This window comes from Sceloporus undulatus, chromosome 8 (assembly GCF_019175285.1).
Source record: "Sceloporus undulatus isolate JIND9_A2432 ecotype Alabama chromosome 8, SceUnd_v1.1, whole genome shotgun sequence".
Taxonomy (NCBI): domain Eukaryota; kingdom Metazoa; phylum Chordata; class Lepidosauria; order Squamata; family Phrynosomatidae; genus Sceloporus; species Sceloporus undulatus.
The window spans coordinates 27,275,455-27,298,074 of record NC_056529.1 but is presented as its reverse complement, the minus strand read 5'-3'; the positions used below and the strand labels follow the sequence as shown (position 1 = coordinate 27,298,074).

The 22,620-nt window shown below is 41.2% G+C and overlaps 1 protein-coding gene across 6 annotated transcripts in view; it reads right to left on the bottom strand.

The window, feature by feature from the left end:
- SDK1 (sidekick cell adhesion molecule 1) overlaps positions 1-22,620 on the bottom strand; it is a 455,695-nt gene that overhangs the window by 108,724 nt on the left and 324,351 nt on the right. For all 6 annotated transcript variants that reach the window (XM_042438052.1, XM_042438056.1, XM_042438054.1 and 3 more), the window contains 4 exons: positions 21,553-21,674; positions 6,725-6,834; positions 3,671-3,821; positions 1,714-1,951 (listed from right to left, as the gene is read on the bottom strand). In XM_042438052.1, the coding sequence (XP_042293986.1) occupies positions 1,714-1,951; positions 3,671-3,821; positions 6,725-6,834; positions 21,553-21,674 (621 nt within the window). The remainder of the gene's footprint in view (positions 1-1,713; positions 1,952-3,670; positions 3,822-6,724; positions 6,835-21,552; positions 21,675-22,620) is intronic.

The window sequence follows — 22,620 nt, the reverse complement described above, 5'->3', positions numbered from 1 at the left end:
TGAAGGCATCTCTCTCTCTCTCTCTCTCCATACACACACACATATATATACACACATACACACAAACATACAAACATAGAATACACACAACAAAGGCACAGATACACAAAATGGCTTCATCAGTACAAACCATTTATTACCATCCTGACCCTTGCTAATTTCCTTCACCCTTCTTCCAAGAGTAAGCATCCTGCTGCGATTTTCTTTTTTGGCTTTAATTGATCCTTTCCTCCGAAGGTAATGAAAATATGCAAATGTGAGGATGTCGAACCATTTATAACACAAATAAGGACCGAAATCCCTTTTAAAGTGATAAATGGGACCCAGCCTTAACCATGCAGCAATGGCCAGCCCCTGTATGATTATGGAGACAAATTGCAAATACAACCCCTGCTCATTGTGCAGGTTAGCTACAATGGTGATTTACTTTCAGTAGTGAATACTTAATTCAAGAAAGGTCACTCTGCTCAATTATTCAGCCCGAGTAGAAAGGTAAATTATGTTGGATACGTGGGGGATGGAAGCTGGGGAAGGAGCCTTGTTTGAAGTTATCTAGATAACAAGTTAATAACTACCTTCTGCCGCTGCTAATGAGCAACTGGTGCTTACGCTTGCTTTGCCACTGAGCCACAAAGGCTGTTTTCTCTTGACAGCAGGAGCAGCAGCGCCTGCCTCGCTGAGATCTGTACTTGCAAAAATCTGGACTGCACAAATAAATTTGTTTACCAATTACATGGGGTGAACTGTATGCTAGGAAGCAGCACATGCTGGCGGAGGTGCCTAGAAGCAGAAGAATTGAATAAGATCTGAATCCCCCCACCAAAATGTAGCCCCAAAGTGTCTAATGAATAGTGACTAGCGAAGGCAGCAAATTAGATCAGTCATACACAGAGCAAATTCTCAGTGGCTTTGGAAGATGCCACACAAGCATCTCATGGGGAGGGAAGCCTATTTGATAATTAAGGGTTTCTATGCGGTGCTTAGCAATCCTCCTTTTCAGCAGATCCCTGGTAAGCAGCCTAAACAAGACCTCTGCTTTCTTTGTACATCAGGAGCAAATGGATGATCTGATGATACCCAAATGCAAGCGCATGATCTGACAACACACAAATGTCACCTTTGGATTCTTCCCACTTCATCTTGGAGTGAGTGGTTGCTTTGGGAGGCTTCTTACCAATTCAGATCAACAGTCAGAAGGAAAATGCACCAGTGATGATGCTGGAGTATATGCAGATGCTGGAGTATATGTAGATTTCAGCAGGAAAAAATGGCTAGTTGGAAACATGCTAACCACTATAAAGTACCCATTCTTATCTACTCCACCGTTTTCCTTCCCACAGCAGTCAACCAGATGCACCCAGAAAGTCCACAAACAGGACAGAAAGGCACCATTCCTTTTCTGCTGCTGCCTATCCATTAGGTAGGGGTTTTGCCACTAATTTGTTTCTGGAGGGAAGCAATGAAGAATGCCAGCAATTTCCTTCCCATTGGGAGAAAGACTTCTAAAAACACACCCTTTTCAAAGCATGTTTGCAATTCTGGGCAAAATTCACATGTGGTTGTGCTGCACAGAAAACACACCTCCACTTCCCATGGAGTTAATAGTTTGTTTCCTGTACAGAAAAAGCTGTGTTTTGTGCAAAATAATAACGTGTGAATTTTGTGCATAATAAGTCTCAATCTAAGAAGATTGCAGCCAGTTTAAGAACTTACCTGACTCCCGCGTGCGACCTCTCACTACCTCACTCCAGGGCCCTGCCCCAATGGCATTGAAGGCTTGGATTTGGAGTTCGTATTCAGTCCACTCCTCTAGATCCTCAATTGTGTGTTCCCTCTCCAGCCGATCACTGATGACTTTTGTGTTTACAGAAGACGGTGTGTCCACACACCAGTATTTGATCCTGTAACCTACGGATTCAGGGTTCCCGTTATACTGAGTATCAGGCAGAGGCTGGGTATGGAGAGAAAAAGAGAAGCACATTACTAATGGAGGAGATGGACCACTTGGTTTTTTTTAAAGGGTATGCTATAGCCTTTTATATCATCATCAATGGCAAAAATCCTTATGAATACCATATCACAAGAGCTATTTTCATATAGCTCTTAAAGACCAGGATGTTCAAAATTGCTGGAATCTAAAATTCTTAAATCCGGTTTGGTCTACTTTAATGGAAGATTAAAGCTGTGAGACAATCTGACAACGTAATTTTACTCTTAACTTTCTGCATATTAATGACATAAAATGTGTAATCTTTCCATTTAGATGTTTTAAGTTATTGTACTGTATGCTTGGACAGGTCTATTGACCATAAATAAAGATTGTCAGTTGTCAATGACCTGTTAGACTAGGTAAATCACCAAAGCTGGGGAACCACCAGATGATGATCATAAAATGGACAACACCAGGGTACCAAATTCTACCCCATGGCCTTAGGTTTCCTACTCCTGGTTTTGAAGCCAGCCATGCATGGCTAGAAGTAGTTAATATATTACAAACAGATCTGCCTTTATCTTGAACACCGCTAGTAGAAAGCATTTTGAAACAGTAACTGAGGCCTTAATTCATGGGTGTAAAACCCTCCGGAGTTGGCCGGCGCTTGGCGGATTATTATTAAAGACCTACAAATGTTCCTCACTTGGGTAGAAACAATATTAATGGAGTTAATTGCAAAATCACATGGTCCATGCCTTTCATCTTTGCCTGCCTCCCTGGCTCTCTGCCGATTCATCTATCTTTCAGGCTTACAATAACATCCCGCCTCTTTGACTAGGATCCAAAGGGCTCCCTATGGCATACACACATATGCCTAGGCTAGGGGCTATCGGGGGGGGGGGGATTTGTGACATGTTTTTCCTCGAACAGCAGACTCAACCAATGCCAAACAAGAAAAGAAATGAATTCCCTGTTGTTGCAGGAATGCCCTCCAGCCTCAGAGAACTTGCAGAACTCTTGGGAATTTGGGCAATGTGTTTTCTGCCTCCCTCGGTGTTTGGAAAGAAACCCACTGTAGATTAAATTTCACCCAGGGAAATGGGGATATATTCTGTGTATAAAGAGAGAGGAATGGGGAGAAATCATACTGGGAAGGCTGTTTGTGGTGGAACAGAAGAGGAAATTGAATATGTGAATGGATTCTAGCCGGTTCGGGGTGGGCAGGGCTGTCAGAGGCAAATGATAAATTCATTTATCAGTCGCCCTGCAATTTATCACTCGATTCCAGAGTTAATCACTTAGTGCTGCAATCTATCACATCGATATAACCTCCACATTGGCACTGTTTTCCTAAGTGGGGAGCAGGGAGGGGGAAAACTCCCTTTGCAGCTGAAAACTTTTCAGAACTTAAAATGAAAGCAGCTCCAGCGCAATGAGTTTCTTTAAAATGGGATTGCCATAAACAGAGAGGCGCCATCTGGTCTCTCCCAATTATATTATATTTATAATTTCTTCCTACGCTTCTTATCATTTGGTCCATTAGAGAACAGATCCCATCCAGGGATATAAGAAGACATGGGTGTCTGCCAGAGCGCAGAAAGGAAATAGAAAGATCTCAGTTATGACTGGGGGACGGCTTTTTTTGCTGAAATTGTTTCTGGATTTCAGAATCTTTGCCTGGGGGAAGAGATAAAACATCATTCCTTGTTCTACACAGGCTAGTTACTATCAACTTACCACCCAGCGGACCCACAGGCTAGTCTCACTAGCGGTGCGCACTGTCACACTCCCGGGTACAACGTCTGGCGGCGCTTGGAGGGTCTGGATGACACGCGAGGGCTGACTGAGGGGGCTTTGCCCAACAACGTTCACCTGTCTCATCCTGAACCTGAAAGAGAGAAACACAAAGTACCCAAAGGCTTAGAAGGGCCCAATACACCTGAAACCAGAAACACTGACAATCTCTGTTCCTCAGGGCAAACAAAATAAAATACTGTGATACTCATTAATGGCAACTGATATTCACTATCTGCTGTCTTCCAAAATGCAAGTGTCTAGTAGAGAGATAGATTTAGGTCTGCTAACGTGAACTGGAACCATATTTATGATGCTGCTTTTGATTCCAAAATCAAAAAAGGAACCATCCAACCATAATTAAAAACCACTGATAACCTTATCCTGCATAAAACTGTCGAAGCTCTTTAAAATAGCTTGTCACCACCAACAAATTCCACAGTTTAGATACATGGAGCATCAAGAAAGTTCTGCATTTTCTCTGTCCCGAATCTTCCTCAGTTTCTACAATGGATTATTCTTGCATTATGAGAGTTTTCTTGTATTATGAATTCTTGTATTATGAGAGGAAGAGGAAATACTGTTACAGATAGATGCCCAATATATATTGTTCCCCTGCCAGCGGTGGCAGCAGGGTATAGCAAGCCATGACAATTAAAGCTGTGCTTGTCTCATTGATTATTATTACATTTTGGATTCTTTTTGTCTTCCAAAGCACTCAGGCAAACAGATATGTAGGATTCCTCTCATCCTCCGTGATCAAAATCTGCCCTCTCTAATTAAAAACCACCCCTTGTCAGAGAAAGCTGATTAAACCAATTCAAAGTTTCAGCTCTATCTCTTGCCACATATTAGATTTGATCCAGACAGAGTCAACTGTATCCTTAACTTCTAACTCCATAGAAAGAAATTGGCAGCATGAGCTTTCCTAGACTTATGTCTACTACTTCATATGCATTTGGAAGTAGACCGAGGAAGCAGACTGATGTCTACGAAAGTTCATGCTGTTAATTTCTTTCTTTCAGTTAGTCTCAAAGGTGCTACAAGATCTCTCCATGTACTTAAAAAACCCAATCACTAACATTTAGAGGTGTGTGCAATACATCTACCAGAAGCATGGGAGTTACTTTCTCTTGGAGCTTTCTTGTGCTACCATGCTAGCTGCTCAACCTGTTCCTATTAAAAGCTGGATTTCTGGCTTTCAAAGGTTGGGACAGCATGAAGGTTGAGCAAGCTTATGTAATGCCATTAGTCTATCTGCTCAAATCTCGTTAAGGAAGTGCATTAAAGGAAAAAATGCATTAAGCAAAACAACCCCATTAATTTCCCAAACACTGACAGCACACAGAAGAAAAGAGGCACGCTTGACAAAGATGAAGCCCAAGTCTCATTAGCACTCTCTACCTCACCTCCTTCCCTTTCATCATGGTGAAATGTGGTGTCAAGTCCAACCAAGATGATGGAGCCAAGAAGCCCAAGCATCTCTGGAGGAAAGGCTTCAGATAGCACCAAAGCATCAAAAACACAATGGACTAAATTCACTCTGGAGAGCTATTTGCAGAAGTGTATGAAAGCAGTGCATGGTCTTTTCAACTAGCCTAGCCAGGATAATCTGATGTGTTTCTGGTGAAGCAAGGCGTCCATCAACATGACCAATTCTTAAAAAATGACAACAAAATGTCACTAACCTGGAATACTGTAAAAATGTATTTAGAAATCAATCACATAAAGCCATTATTACAGTGGATCCATAGAAGACTATTACTGAGCCAGCATAAATGGTGTCAGAGATAATGTTCAATCTGCACAGACAGATCGTTCCGAACTACTGTATATACTCATGTATAACTCTAGAAGGTTAAAAAATTGACCCAAAAAACCTGAGTCGACTTATCCATGGGTCAATGTAAGTACTGTATATATAAAAAAACCATCCCCTGGTGAGACAAAAGATACTTAGGAACCAGTGGCAGTAAAAGCTTCTTTCAAAGAGAAAGCAAGCAAGCAAGAAGCACATTGTCAAAAGGTATTTAGAACCAATGTGAAATCAAAGGCTTTCATGGCACAGTTTTTGGTGGGTTTTTTGGGCTAGAACATGGCCACACAGCCCCAAAAATCCACAAAAAGATCAATGAAAACATTGTCTCAGCACTAGTTAAAGCATTGTTTCTTAAAGGTTGCACACTGGACTGGAAAAGGTACAGATCAGGTCCTGGATCTGGGACCAAGCTAAGTGGGAATGAAAGAAAAGGGACAGCATTTGCTGAGAGTAGACAGCACTAGTTACTCAGTACTCTCATTTTCCCAAGCAATCTCCAATCCAGGCAATGATTTTCTTAGTTTCAGCAAAATTGTCACATCACGTATTTTAAGGTCATAGCTCTGACCTAGCTATAAAGAAGCTAAAGGAGGTAACTAGGTAGAATTTACAAAGCCAATAAGAGAAGGGAAGGCATCTGTTTTAGAATTCCCCCAGAAAGAGTCTGTCCCTCACATTGACAGGCACTTGACGCCTGTCAGAGCCTCGCATTATTAGTTCTCCCAAGTATAATGAAGGAAGGGGAAAAAGAAATATACTGACTTAACTTACAGAATGAAGCCAAAGTGATATAAGGAGTGTTCAGCCAATTTCGGTGCCGTTCCCCCCACAAATGAAGCAAGATCAATTTTAATTAAACCAGTGCAACTTTTCGTCTAGACAAGCTCCCCATATCAGGCTGCGCTAAGTTATTCAACGGCACTATTTAGCACTGCACTTTACACCTTGCTTCCATTTCCAGAATGATTAATTATTTTCCTACGCGGAGGTGACAATTAAAATACATCAAGTGGGGTCATTTCAGTGCAAACTCTTTGGAGGTGTAAATTCAAACCCTTCAGAGGTGTAAATGCTCCTCCACATTTCCTCCTGCCAGCTGCTTGTGTGGGCATCGGAGCTGCCCCTTGCTGCCACAGACTGGCCTGTTGATGCATCGATTAATAACCAGCTGCTCTCACCTGTAATGAGTGTAAGGTGTGAGGTTTGGGATCTCCAGCAACTGAGCATCCGACTCTTTCTCCACCTCACACAGAGTTGCCCATTCCTCTTCTTCTCCTATAACACCAACCTATGGAGAGGACAAGAAACAATTTTGTTTAGACATCATCCAGCTTTGGGAAATGTGCGTTCGGATGTGTTCACACATTCTCACCCAACCCCACCCCAAGTATTTTTGGATATAGAGAAAAAGGAAGATACATTCATTGCATATCCTGCTTTCCTTTCAGTGACCTCAAGAGAACAAATATTAGGAAGACGGATGTTTGTTGCTTTATTTCATGTCCCACCTCTCTTCCTACGCAGGACCCAAGGCAGCTTTGACAACCAAAGTATGAACCTTATCACACTAGATGGATCCCGCTCCGAAACGGGATTTTAAAAGTACAAAAGCCCCTGTTAGCCTAAGACTCCCTTTCTCCAACATTCTGCACCGTTTTATGGATGAAATCCCCATCTACAACACTGTGAATCTGGAGCTACTGAGCTACACACTTACACCAGAAGGAGGGGAAAAGTCCAATATTGCTAACACTGGATCCCATAGTGTACCATTGGGATTTTGGGCTTGATTTCATGCAAAGCAACATTTCACAGAAGAAAACCGGGACATGTGGGAACAAGGAACATCATACGATTTTATCACACTAGGGCTAATTCTGGCATTGAAGAGAGATGAAAGCGCATTAAAAGCATCCCGCAAATAAAGCGAAAATGGCAAATAATTGCACGAATGATAATCACATGCAATTGCACAAATAAAGTGGTATCGGAAATGCATTGCTTTGTTTGAGCCTTATGGGAATTGGCAAGATTCCACTACATCTTCCCTCCTTGCTGTGTTAATTCAGTGCAAGCTCAGTTTGCTTTAATTCAAGTAATTAAATTAAATTCAAGAAGATTTTCAAAAAAGCTGAGGACAAGGAAGAAGAGAGAGAAACTGGGACATTTTAAACGCAGCTGAAAAACTGGGATGACAGAGGATTAATCAGGTCTGTCCTTTTCAAACTGGGATAACTGGAAGGTTTGTGATTTCCATGCATTTGCACAAAATGAACAGTATATACATTATTTTGTGGAGAACTAGTCAAAGGAAAGGTAGAAATCCACATGACAGTTTGATTTTATGAATGTTTATGACAGCATTCTGTCCTGGGAAATGGAAGAAATAGGACACATGGGAAAAGAAAAAGAGCAAATAAAGTCAGGGAGGCTAAACAGACCCGCAATACTATTCTCTGGCATCAACTTCTTTATGTTTAGCCAGAGAGACTCTCTGCTTGGGATCTGCATTGGGATACTCTTATTTTTCACTCTGCTGAGTGAACAAACTTGTATTGATTTCCAGAGTTCAAGGGCTTTGGAGACTCGTGCTTCAGCGCAAAGATTTGAAATGGAATAAAAGAAAGGAAAGAAGAAGAAAGGTGCTTTCCATATCCCTGCTGGCTAAGCAGCATGGAGACTATGCAGCGCTTTGTATTAATTAACCAGTGTAAGTGGCCAACAGCCAGCTCAGCAAAGCACATCTGCAAGCACTGTGCCAGCAGGGTCAGAGCACTAATATGGATTTAAAGCATTGCTTCCCACATGCCACTGTTAGGGGAGAAAGCTGGCACTTTAAGGAAGATGAGGTAGAATAAATGCACAAAGGACAAGGATTGCCGGGGGAGGGAGCACGAAGGATATGGGGGGCTACAACGCTGCAGAAATAAAATATGATCATTGCCAAGACATTGCAGTTACAGCACATAAAAACAACCCAACAAAATGCTTTCCACTCAGTTTTTTTTTTAAAGAAAGAAAGGTGACATAAAGCTTGAATTTCCAGCCCTGATTTGCAAGCTGTTTTCTAAAGGAATGTTGGCAGAGGGACTGATGTGGCAAACAACTGAACCACACAAAACCAGTGAGCAGTTACCCTTCAGTGTAGTGAATGTGCTCCCAAGTCAAAAGTGCTCGCCATCCAAGCTTCATGGGTTATTTCTCCGGATGGTGACGATGCAGCTAAAGTGGCTGCTGGGTTCTGACGTTGTCCAAAAGTTACTGTGTAGTAGTTACACAAAGGCAACATGTGTAGCAGTTTGAATATTGGGGTCAGGTTCAAATGGCCATCCAACTGTGAAACTCACTTAGGGCCTGTACACATGGGCCCAAAGGCCTGGGTTCCCCCTGGCCCTGCACTGTCCGGATTGGATGATGCAAGTCCTTAGCCTTGGCCAGTCTTGATACCAATCTGGTGATCCAAAGAGGCCTTAATCTGGTTCAAAAAGACCAGCTTTCCCATGGAGTTTCCAGAAACTCCACAGTGACAGCCAGTAGACCAATGCAATGTTGGCATAAGGTCTGATGTGCACCTCTTATCTGATGCCACTGCCGCATCCAACCCGAAGGCCCTTGCCATGGCCTCTGATATCAGAAGAAGGAATATGGCCACGTGGGTATAGACAGGCACACTCTTTCCCTTATGGGTCATAGGAGAAACCTTCAGGAAGGACATGACAGCAGCGGCAGGTGAAGGGTGTGCAGTGACACCCGATCCGTGGCATGGTGGTATGCAGGTGTGCAGATGCCCATTGTCACACCAGCTTGGAAACAGATCCATGTCAGAACTAGGAGCAGGACACTATGGGCTTAGCCTGTGGTATCCTGGTCATTTCTTCAGGCCCTTAGTGACCTTGTTTTGAACATGGCCTCTCATCCTTAACCGACATGGAGAGAACTATGTCTGTTGCTCTATGCTACTTAGAGGAATGGAAGGCTCTAAACACAGTAACATGTACACAGATGTAATACACTATCAATACCCAGGCTTTAAGAAATCCAGTGATGGACGTATGATCTATATAGTAAGGCGACTCAAAAAGCTGAACGGCTGGCAAGGTATCTGAGTGGTTGCTTCAAATCAAAAGCCTTGGACCTGTAGAGTGACAAATGGCAAGGCGCTGACAATTTCCAAGAAGAGCTGTCCCAAGCGAGCGTTCAAACCAAAAGCACGGCTCTTTATCATTAGAGGAGATGATTGGGACGGTCTCCGAGGGACGGCTGACTCAGGGCTCTGCCTTGAAAAGCCAGCTGGATGACAGGTGGTGCGCTACCTGCTTTGGGGCCCAGGAGGCCATCGACCAAATGGCTGCAGTCCAGAGACAATAATTATCTCTCGTGCACCTGGAAATGGCTGAAAAGTTGTTCCATAACCGTGACACAGGGAGAGGAAAATGCAACTAAGCACATCGCTTTCTCTACGCAGAAATTCCAAGCAGTCGCTCAGAGCACAGCTAAACTGGTTTCGCACCAGGTCAAATAATATTCAACACCTTCCCTGAAACAGCAGCAGAGGAAAAGCAAGCACCGAAGGAGGAGAGACCCTAACTGTCCTCTGACAAAACTCCTAAGTTTCCTTTCATGAGGTACCTCAGTCCCTAATGGGCTTTTTCTTATGAAATAGAAATAAAGGTTCTTTATGTCCTTCATCTGGGGTTGCCAGGGTCCCTTATTGGTGGCAGGACCCCCATACAGTATTATCATTTCTCTTATATAGACTGAACAAGATGTTAAAATCCTGTATTTGGGGGTGCTGGCCCTTCATAACAACATAAATTTTTTTAAAAAGCTTAATACAGCTAATAAAATATAATACAGCTTTTGTGGTGTATGTTTTGCTAGTTCAATACTTGCAAACACATAAACCCTGCTCCCCTACTCAATCCAGTTGTTCATCTCCAAAGCTTTAATGTGAAAGGTGACAAAATCTCATTAGAAGAGGTGGAAAGGTATCAGATGTAAGGCCTAATCTTTCCGGATGCGCATTAAGAAAGTATTCACATCTTAGGCCCATGATCTCAGGAATGCTCTGAAACAATTTTGTATCAAATGGACATCCGAGAAAAGAAATGTCTAGCCCATGGCAAAACACACACTACCCAAGATATATATATATAAAAGACAAAACGACAAAATATAAAACACGAGCATTTCTTTCCTAGCCTCGATAACCGAAGCTGTGCATAGAGATCCTTATAAAAACCAATGAGAAGTTTCATGTAAGCCAAAAGCATCTTTCCCTCCCAAGAAACCTTATAAAGATATTTCTTATATGCCAGATGTATGAAGCCTTGCTTGAATCTGAAGCAATTGGTGCTCACAATCCGGTAAATCGCCCTTGAAAAATCCAACTTGCCCACTTGCGCCTGCGTTGGTAAATTTCCCATGACAGTTTTGCAAGGGTGCAGTAAATGTCCAGGAGAACACCCTTATATATTCCTTCCTAGTCTGCTTGGCTTATGAGTGGTATATCCAATCTGTCTTGATCATCAATTCTTTGACAAGGATGGGATGGGAAAGAAATAAAGTTTAAAGTCGAGAGGAGCTGGGCAGGGAGGTTATTGCCACGATGGCCAACGAGAATGGAAAGGGCGGCATAAGCAAGTCGATATTACTTTTTTATTGAAGCAAATTATTTTGGCAACTGTAGAAGTTGTTCCATTACACAAAACTTTTTTTAATACATAGAAGCCGAATAAAGGGGTTTAAGACACAGACTGCAAAGTTCATAGTTTCTTGAGTTAAATAATGATCCAAATATATACAATGAAGAGCAAGTAAAGTCAAATGAACCCAATAGAGCTTAATTTTGAGAAAACATGCACAGGTGGTATTAGCTATATGAAACATGAGATATAGAAAACAGTTATTTTTAAAGACTAATTCATGATGTAACTTGTAATGAATCCCCCTCTCTATCCACTTGGTTTTCAAAACTGGTACTAGATTATATTATATTACTTGCTATGTTGACTTTTGCTTTTTGGATTAATTTAAAAAGGTACGAATCTTGGATATTTTTAGTTGACATCTAGTTATTCCGATTTTGAGTTTGCTGCTTTGGTTTCTGTTTGCTGTAAGACCACTGATGAATAAGTGCTTGAAATATGATGAAATTCTTACTTCCATTTGTGAAAAGGAGTGTTCGTTTCATTCAGCGAAGATGAAATGAAAAGTCAAGATTGATGTTTGCTGTCTGGTATGTTTTCATGCATTGATACAGATGCCGTTTTCTGCGACTGTGTACTTGTGGTGTTTGTGCCTTTTTCCTCCCTTTGAGAATATGTCTAGCAAATTCATCCAGTCTGAATTGCTCCTTAAGGTCTGACCTATGGTTGCATACGGACATGAAGTTCTCCTTAGCGATTCTCTCTATCAAGAAGCAAAAAACTGGTTTTGATACAGAAATAGTAAATAATGGGGTATAAGAAACCAAAGCCTAAACTGAATTTCTGGCTCCAATTAGAGTAGATCAATTAAATCAAGAGAAACTTCGTAAGTCGATTATTTCGTACCCCATCCTTCCGGTTTTAGTTGACTTAAGTGAGTTTTAGTATGATTTGCAGGCAAATTTCCATACAGTGTGATGTAGTTTCTAAGTACAAATTTGTCAAGGATGAATCATAAGACATCATATCACTATTGTACTCCAAGAAGACTCTGATGGTGCAGAAAGGATAACTGTTGATACTTTGGTCAAGTCTACAATATATGAAAGTCCTCAAGATTTATTAATCCAAATGTATAAAAGAGAAATAATTTCATTCAATGGCAATCAAATATCAGCATGCAAAATTAAATTTGCCTCTTTTTCTTGCCCAAGAAAAAAGGGTGATATTAAAAAGCGGGAAGTGTTTGCAAGCTGGGAAATAGTTATCAGCCACTCGTCATTTTCAATGGGAACACAATGTTTCTCCGTTGTTACGTGGGCATCCTGTGCTCCGCAATAGTTCAGCCTATGTCAGTGTTTTCATTATAGAGGTTTATAACTCAGTCATTTGAAATCACTTTGGGATGAAATTTGGCACACTGACTGTCAGCCGGGATGCAATTTTTTTTTGTTCTTACAAAAGAGTACTTAAATCGATTCAGCTGTTTTTGATTTAAAGATGAGCAAAAGCATAAAATTGTCAGAGTCTCCAGCACTTTATTTACCAAGCTTTAAAGTGAGAACGACATCAAGAAGAGCGCCTTATACAATAGATGAATCCTAATGGCTCTGTTGACATTGAAAATCTGACTTAACCTGCAGAACAGGAGAAACTCATAGAGAAGTTTGCCCACAACGCCTTAAACTATGTGCTTCTGTGGCTAAATACACTAGTCACATTTCACAGCAGTGCATGACACCATGACCGTATCTATTATTTGCTGGGTAACTTAAAAGGCAAGGCGCCACACGGATCGCCCAAGAACCCTGCCTGAATAACCATATAGACTCCCCAAGTCCCCAATACACAGAATAGCAACACCACAATTATTCTTTCTTGTAGGAAGAAAGCCATCCTCATTATTTATCTGCAGGTTTTAGAGACCGCTCTCTAGCCAAGAATTCAGAGCAATTTAGAGTTAATTAAATCAACCTGTTTTTTAATATATATAAAGAACCAATAAAAACAAATGTTAGCTATAATTTATCAGTCAAGGAAATGGTCCCCACAAAATAAGTCTTCACATGGATTGAAAACAAAGGTTTCAAGTTGTGAAGGGTCTGGAAATCACGCCCTATGAAAAGAGACTTAGGGAGCTGGGGATGTTTAGCCTGGAGAAGAGAAGGTTAAGAGGTGATATGATAGCCCTGTTTAAATATTTGAAGAGATGTCATGCTGAGGAAGGAGCAAGCTTGTTTTCTGCTGCTCCAGAGACTAAGACCTGGAGCAATGGATGCAAGCTCCAGGAAAAGAGATTCCAGCTCAACATTAGGAGGAACTTCCTGACAGTAAGGGCTGTTCAACAGTGGAAAAGACTCCCTTGGAAAGTGTTGGGGTCTTCTTCTTTGAAGGTTTTTAAACAGAGGCTGGATGGCCATCTGTCAGGGATGCTTTGATTCTGAGTTCCTACATGGCAGAATGGGTTGGACTGGATGGCCCTTGGGGTCCCTTCCAACTCTGTGAGTCTATGATTCTATGTCTAACTCAGCTGCAATACTATTTCATCAGATGGGAGTTGATGCACTGAAGGCCTTCCAATGTGGGGTCTCTAAGAGGATCTAAGAGATTCCAAGAGACTCTTGTGGAACCACCAGTAATGACTCTTCAAGAAGAGATTTGTGATTCGGCAGCATAATGTGGAAGACGTTTTGTCCTCAGGTGTCATCAGAGAAGCAATAGCAAAACTTCCTCTGAATAAATCTTGCCAAGACACCGTTATGATAGGCTTGCCATAACTCAAGAGTCAACTTGAAGACACAGCACAACAGATGAAGATGATGGTGATGATAAAAGGGAGACAGATAAGCCCTACAACAGATTTGTACAACTTCTTTTGCACCTTCAAACCAAATGCAGGCTACCAGCAATGTATGTCAAAACCATGAAAAGCACTGACAGGGAATATGAGGTATCAGGCAAACCACCATCAATGGCTTCGTAGGGATTTGCAAACTCATAAAGACTTGACTCTGATAGAAAGGCATTGCATCGGGCATTGAAAACATGAAAGAAAATGTTGCCGCTGTCTGGTGACAAAGGATTTATTGACCCAAGTGCTGGATGGCTTCAGCGCCAACACAAAAAGTGAGTTACGGCACTTCATTTGGAGTAGATTCAACTGCTCCTCCACATTTGACTTCCAAAACTTCTGGCCTTCCTCGGGAATTCTCTGAGTTGCACATTTTGCAGAAAACGTATATTATGGAAATGGCTTTTAACATATATTCTGTAATTCCTTCATTTAAAAAAGAAGAAGAAGAGACATCTGCTTTTAAATCCGGCTTTTCTTTATTACGTTGGGTTCAAATGTACAGCGAGAGGGAGATGAAAAATTAGTGCTAATAAATTTTAATAGACCTTTTAAGCAGTATGTCATATGGCTCTTCTATAAATCAGGATGATGGGATTACAAGGTCAAGAACATCTTGACCCGCATGAAGCAAGGAATAAAGAACCTGATTCTTCCTTCACAGAAGATGGAATAAAAGCAAGAAGACCCACTGTCCTTTTTAAGAGTTGAAGTTTTTTGAAGAACACGGTGATTTGACACACATGGAAAACACAATTGGAAGAAGGGTAAGATGATGGGGTTTTGTGAGCATTTTTAAGGTTAATATTACTTTTGGAAGACTGTCAGTTGCCTCTTGACGAACATGAGAGGCATTGTCCCCGGGATTCAGAGATGCATAAATGGTTGATCATATTTTTGGGAAGCTCCCATTATTTTCATGAGGTTTGGGAGGAGAACTTCCCAATGGATTAGGTCTTTTGTCACTACTGTGTTTTCCACACAGTCTAGGCACCTTTATCACAGATTTTGTCTGATCTTGGAAGCTACACAAGGGTCAGTCGTGCTCAGTAAGTGGATAGGAGACTGCAAATGTCTCCTCTATATTTAAGAGCAGGTCCTGTAGGCTATATTTCAGAAGAAAGTGGTGGCAAACCATCCCTAAGTATCTTTATCTACCATATACACTCGACTATAAGTTGACCTCATGTATAAGTCGAGAGCAAGTTTTAGGGCCAAAATTATGGATTTTGCTATGACCCGTGGATAAGTCGAGGGTAAAATTTAGGGGCATATAGCAAAGATGGAGCAAAGCAAAACAGCATCAAAGAACTGACAAAAGTCCAGCAGACATAACTCTTGTGTTTACTCTTAAGACTGGGTGGATGAGAGAGTAGAAGGTGTTGGTGCTTCCTGGCTTTTCACCAGGAGATGGTTCCTTCTTTTAAATAAGAGTTAAGATACAATACTTACATTGACCCATAGATAAGTTGACTCAGGTTTTTGGGGTCCATTTTTTGACCTAAACTTCTAGACTTATATATATGAGTATACACAGTAAATTCATGGGGTTGCCATAAGTCAACAGGCAACTAGAAGATATGAATACACACAGATAATGAATGGTAGGAGTAGGAACCAGTGCTGAATGTTGGACTAGGATTCCAGGAGAGCAGCCCTGGAAACCCACTGGATGACCTAGGGCTGGTCACACTCTCTCAGCCTTGGAGGAAGGCAAGGAACCTCTTTCTGAAGGAATCGTTCCAAGAAAACTTAGTGATCGATGCAGCGTAGGATCACCGTAAGCCAGAAATAGACATACAACAGCAAATGACAAATGATTGGTATTATTAACTAATGTAAGTATTAGTTCCAAAACTAAAGCTCAAGACAACTTAAAACAAAAACAGATAAAACAAAGACACATTAAGTGATGACATTCAAACAGAAGAACACTAAGCCACAATTGAATTAAAAGCAATTTAAAGTCATGTCAATGATTTTTTTTTAAAGGACAGCATCCATCTATTAAAAGGCCCTTCCTCGGCGGCTAATCAATGGTAACAGCATTCCCTTATGACAAGACTATAGACTTGTTGGTTTGAATAAAATTTTGCCACTGGTAGGGATCTATGGACCATTAAATATCAGGATTTTGACTGACAGAACCTGGCATGCCAAGAAATAATACACCGACTACTAGCATGTTGTCCATACACCATATCATGACTTACTTTGCCTCCTGAACATCTCCTCCAGGTAGAAAGACCCAAGTTTGCCATCACTTCAGTACCTTCAATTTATGGGTTGATGTCTCAAAAATTACTCTTCTTGGACCAATGCTCAGACTGGGTATAAAACAGCATCCTATGTTTTCAGAAACCTGTATGAATCACTAACGTAATATTTCTTTCTAAATGGGGCATTAGACAATTTCAAATTCAGTTGTACGATACGAGAAACAAGATGAGATATTCTCCAATGGGGAAATCCTTTGAGAAAAAGGCACGAGGGAAATTTTGCAGCACACTTAGAAATATGTGGGGGGTATGTATTGAAACTTTATAATGTCTCTTTCTTAATCAAAAGAGTTCTGCGCCTGAGTGTTTTCAAGGCACTAATTTCATATTTTAACTACTGCATGTGCATTTCATACCTTGCAATGAGGATATGACTTCAAAATGTAAAGTGAGAAGAAGTCCTGAAAGATTCATAATCGGAGAACTAAAGAAGCCTGTCTCTGGATTGTAGAAGTATTTTTTTAACCTTTTTTTATTAACATTGCAAGACATTAAGTACATTTTCATCCTGAACTCTGGGGAAATTCCGTTTTTGTTGATGAAACACATATATTGCCCCACTAGACAACTGTTATGACAGTGAGCACTTAGAAGCACTTGCGCTATTGTGCATAAAGAAAATATACTCAGACGCCGGTTCTGATTCTGTCTAATGAAGCACAGTAAAAGCTTCCAATTTGCGAATCATAGGCTACAGATTTAGCATGATTTGGAGTGACAAAGGGAGACACCATTTCTAAATCCAAGTCCTCGCTACGTAAAACGTCGCAGAATTTGAAGCGAGGAAGGACTGATTTAGAGTCGCAAAAAGCCAAGAAAGAGGCTTACAAAAGATGAACTGAATTGACTACTCTGTGTTGCTTTGCTTAAGAGGAGACACGCAATAGTTACACAAATACTTATTTTTTCTAATTTAAGAAAGACACATCTGGATGCAAAGCTATCCTATAGAGAAATAAATTGAAAATGATTTTATTGAGAAGGAAGAGACATCCCAAACTGGTGACAAATATTTTCTGAACTTGTTAGAAATACTATGTTGATCTCTGACAGTGGGAACCAATTTTTACAGTCCATCTTCTTTGCTCAGCGACAAGATGCTGAATGACTATAAGGGAAAGAAAAATCCACTGCCAATATGGAAACATTACAGCCGAAATAGGAGGAGAAAGCTCAATCAACTGAGAGGCAGATGATTGCTCCCCGAGGATTTAATGTTGAACCGCTCCACAAACCAGGTACAATTATTTAAAATGAGGTTGACATCAAATTGACTCTCAACCTTGGATGTTTCACCAGCACATCAACTTGCTTGGAAATTTTATGACAGTTTTCTTATCTCCTGCCCTGCAAAACAGGATCGGAGACACAAACAGGAACGAGACACAAGACCGGGGGGAGAAAAGGAGAAAAATGTCCTCACCGTTTTCACCAGGTTTGTGCAGATGTAAAGTTACTTAAACCTTGATGATGAGTCGGGAGTAGACTATGGACTTGTACATACCATATATACTCGGCTATAAGTCGAGGGCAAGTTTGGGGGCCAAAATTCTGGATTTTGATATGACCCATGGATAAGTCGAGGATAAAACGTAAGCACATGTAATGAAGGATGTAAAGGATGAAGTAAAGGAAAACAATGGCAAATAACTATTTGTGAACATACTAAAGGCTGGATGGCTGAGAGAGTAGAAGGGAGTCAGTGCTTCCAGGGCAGATTAAACTCTTGCCTTTCACCATATATATATATATGCATTAAAATGCAGTACATTGACCCATGGATAAGTCGACTCAGGTTTTTTGGGTCAATTTTTTTAACCTAAATGTCTAGACTTATACATAAGTATATACAGTATCTTCCCCTCCACTCTTATCTCATGCTCTCCATGATAGGTTCACTTTACGGTTCACTATATGGTCACCATAAGTTGGAAATGACTTGAAGGCACACTCCACCACCACTACTGCCTAATGCTTCGGATGGATCTCTTGGGGGTGCAGCTATTGCCCGCTCTCTACAATAAAGGAATATGGGTTTGGGTTTGTCCTGTATGGCTAGACATCCATAGACATCAAATACAGGATGAAAATGGGACACCTGGGAACACTAACAATTTAAACTAAATAACCAAAGAATGTTTGAATTCAAAGTTGCTGAGTTCGTAAGAGAAAGAGGAGGAAGATAATCAAGGGTGGGAAATTTACCTAACCGTGTGTAATACTCTTTCTCTGCTATCCATCATTAGGTGATCAGGCAGTGTTACAAGTGCATAGCAATACATTTACAAACTGTATCACGTCTGGCTGAGGAGCAGAGCGATGCACACATGGATGTCAAAGTTTGCACATTGTGGGTCGCACAATTGTTCCAAGAGACAAAGGCTACCTTGTTTCAACAGCGCACTGCAGTGCGCCATGGCTCATCTACTTTCTGAGATCGGCAGGACTAGCGAGAGCAGCAGGATGCCAGAGAACATGGATACTGTTCAGCAATCACCCACCAGGATAGAGGTTAAATATAATGTTCACATGCATCATTCCAAAAGCATCAAGCAGCTTGAAGCAGCCTCACTACCAGGTGAATGGTCTGTATCAAGGCATGAAAGCTGCAGAAGCTGGTTCCAGGAACTCAATATTTAATCTTAAACGTACCAGATGATATTATTTATAGAGACCCGCAGGTGGGAAGGAAGCGGCACCATTTGCCTGGCAGCAGTATAAATGAGGAAAGACTCTTTTCTCCAAGCCAGAATGACAGAAACAAAGAGGGGCATTGCACAAAGATGGGGAAGAGGTACACTTAAAGGCTTAAGGTGGGAAACCTCCGGAGCATTTCATTACACCATAACAACCTACTTGGGCCTGTGAATGATGGGAAGGATGCTGGGAACGGCCCATCAGCCTGCAGTGCCCCCTTGTGCCCCATAATTCAATCCCCTCCAGACATTCTGCTTAGCACAGACACTCAGGTAGTGGCATCGAAAATCAGATTTCTCCAGGGAGGATGAAATGAATTTATGAGCAAACTAGATTCCAGATATGGTTCTGTGCCATTTATGTTGCAGCGTCCTTTTTTCCTCCCCTGAACACACATAAAGAACTGTGTGAATTATTTAGCGGAAGAGACCTCCATGTATATATTATGAAGCACCTAAGGAGCCCAGCAAGAAAATCTTTCCGTTATTTAGTCATTTCCTTTACTGATTTGCTGTATCTGCCTGTCTGTGTGGTGTTTGCGTGTCGGGGAAGTGGAAGGAAAGAGAAACAAAATGACTTTCCATAGAGACTAGAAACCAAGAGCGTATACATTATCTCTCAGGCTGTATCTGCACTGCAGAATTAAAGCAGTTTGACACTGCTTTAACTGCCATGGCTCAGTGCTACGGAATTATGGAATTGTAGTTTTGTGAGATATTCAACCTTCATTGTCAGAAATCGCAGGATCCCATAGGATAGAGCCATGACAGTTAAAGCACTGACAAACTGCATTAATTCTGCAGTGTGGCAGCAGCCTTAGTCTTGTTGACCGAGTCATACTTGCCATTTCACCCCCAGTCATGAACAAATCTTTAAACTATGTGATGTAGTGTTTGAGGGTCTGTGGCAGGGAGAAGATGTGGGACCTGTGAGTCTTTGGCTATCTGTCAGCACTGAGTGCAAAATATGGAGGTACTGGAGGTACTGGGTACCTCTTTCTACAACAATGGTTCCCAAACCTTGGTCTTCCAGATGTTTTGGACTTCACCTCCCCGAATTCCTGACTGTTGGTCAAGCTGCCTGGGGCTTCTGGTATTTGAAGTCAAAAACACCTGGAGGACCAAAGTTGGGGAATCATGGTTCCACAACATCTTTAAAAACATAAGCCACCTACAGAATTCTGTCCTTCACCTAAATAGAAATGTACCTATAATGATACCATGATCAAACCTGAAGCCACTGCTCAAGCAGCAAATATTTTGATGCAGCCAAGCAGGAAGGATCTAGCTAATACTTAAGATATCTTCCTTCCTTGCAACTGCTATTGAAAATGGCTTCACCCAAGAGAAGATCTTAATGTCTCTATTTCTTTAACACTTAGAAACCTAATCCCTTACGATGCACTCTAAATATCAGCTTGGGAGATCTGAAGATGCTGGTAAATGTTAGCTTTGCTCATGTTCTCTAAATGGAATTAAAGGGTGGCCTTGATCACTTTTTGGTAAAATTCTGATTGTTTATTAATAGAGAAACATCTCTCCTGTTTTTAAACAGACGCCCCGTAACCACTTCCCTGTTGTAGCAATGCCCACCTTTTGCTTCTTCTGCAAACCATACAGATCTATTTAGGTCCATTTGTTCACTTTGCTCCTTTGGGACATATAACCAGATCTCTAAGGTTTACAAAATAGCCAGGGGCAAACAAAAACCTAATTTAGATTTTTGTTGGTTTTTTGGGTTATGTGGCTATGCTCTAGAAGAGTTTATTCCTGATGTTTTGCCAGCATCTGTGTCTGGCATCTTCAGAGAATAGATGCCGGCCATGAAAGCCTTTGACTTCACAAAACCCTAACTTATTTATTGCCCAAGCTTTTAGGATAACTGTCCAAATACACAACACTGGGAAAACAAACAAAGAAACAATATGTACTGTGCTGGTCTATGACCATAGTAAAGAAATTTATTCATTCAATATGCAGAGAACTGTTCAGCAGCTGCAAAAGCTCTCAGAATCAAAGCCACATTGATGTCAAAGTGCCTGTCTAAAAATACAGCTTTTCTGAAAGGACCACATTTGGTTCTATTCTTGGAGCAGAGACCCCAACAGAGAATGGACATTGTACAGTGACCACCAACTGGATCGAATGATCAGAATATATTCTTTGCATGATTTGAAAGAGCAAGGGAGGGAATGGAAGAGAAGGCATTCCTTCAATATTCTGGCCCCAGACTGTAAGGAGATTTAAATTAAATTAGCACCTTGAACTTAATCCGAGAAATAAACAGAGAAGCCACAATGCTTCTTATACAAAAGCAGCATTCTATGTAAAACAGAAATCTAAATAGAAAATGCACCTAGAAGGATTATGGAAATATTTGTGATAAATTTTTAATTTTTACTTAAAAAGAAAACCCCGATCATACAAACATGGATTGCTTTTATCACACACAAAGGTAGCATCCAGACATCTAGGATTAGGAAGAAGACTCGAAATGGTGATTATAAACTTATCCAAAAACATTGTGCATACCTGGCCCTCCACTATCCATTTGGAGATGGATGTTTTGCCATCGTACCCAGGCCGGAATTGAAGCGTGGCAGAGCGAGGGCTGATGTTCGAAATCACTAAATTGGATGGCGCACCAGGAAGCTCTATATAAGCCAACACAGCAGACAAAAAGAGAAAGATACAGAGTCGGGGTGTAAATACACAGCTCAATATTTCAACAGCTATTGATGTGTATTCCCCCCCCCCCCGAGTGACAAACTTGAACATAAACATTGCACCAAAGATCTATCTGTAGCCCAACATTTTGCTTCACATGGTGGCCAGTCAGCTGCTTCTACTGCAAGCTCATGCTCAGCATAGAAGGCAACATCTTTCTCTCTCTATTGCTCCTTAGTGGCTCGTCTTCAAAAGCATCCTTTACCCCAAACCAGGGGATTGCATATCAAAACCGGAGGCAGCCTAGCCATTCTCGCCAGAACACATGTCTTTTCATAAGTACTGAAAGGCATTTAATGGGTTAGCAAGGTCTACGTCTATTTAAATACTGGCTAGTGCCTCAGAATTGTTAAGCCTTTGATTGTTAATGAAACTTAAAAAGGTGGAGGGGATGGAGAGACAAAAGCAAATATTGCTAAAATCTGATCATGAATTAATAATGGTGCAACCTTGCTCTTTGTACGTGAAAGGAAAGGCATAAATGCACCACGTAGGTGAGCAAGAGGAAGACACAGAGGGAGTAGGTTAAGTGGAGAACTCCTTTCTTCTACCTAACTTACTACCTCGCCTGCTATTCATCCCCCTCTCGCCGCAACTTCTTAGCTCTGAGTGATAGCAATAGAAATAGGAAAAGAAGAGCAAAGAATATGTCAGCCCATCCTATTCTCCTGTCTTCATCCCCATCCAGCTTGTTGGGGTCCAACGTCTCAGCCTATCTTCCTCCTATTGAGGCATGCATGCAGATGTAGAAATAGGCACAGATGGCAATTATCTGCATGGCATTAATCTAGCTGGATTGCTGCAATTGCATTGGAACCTCTACTCATTTACCATTAACCTCAACAGGGCCCTATTATCTGACCTTGGGATAAC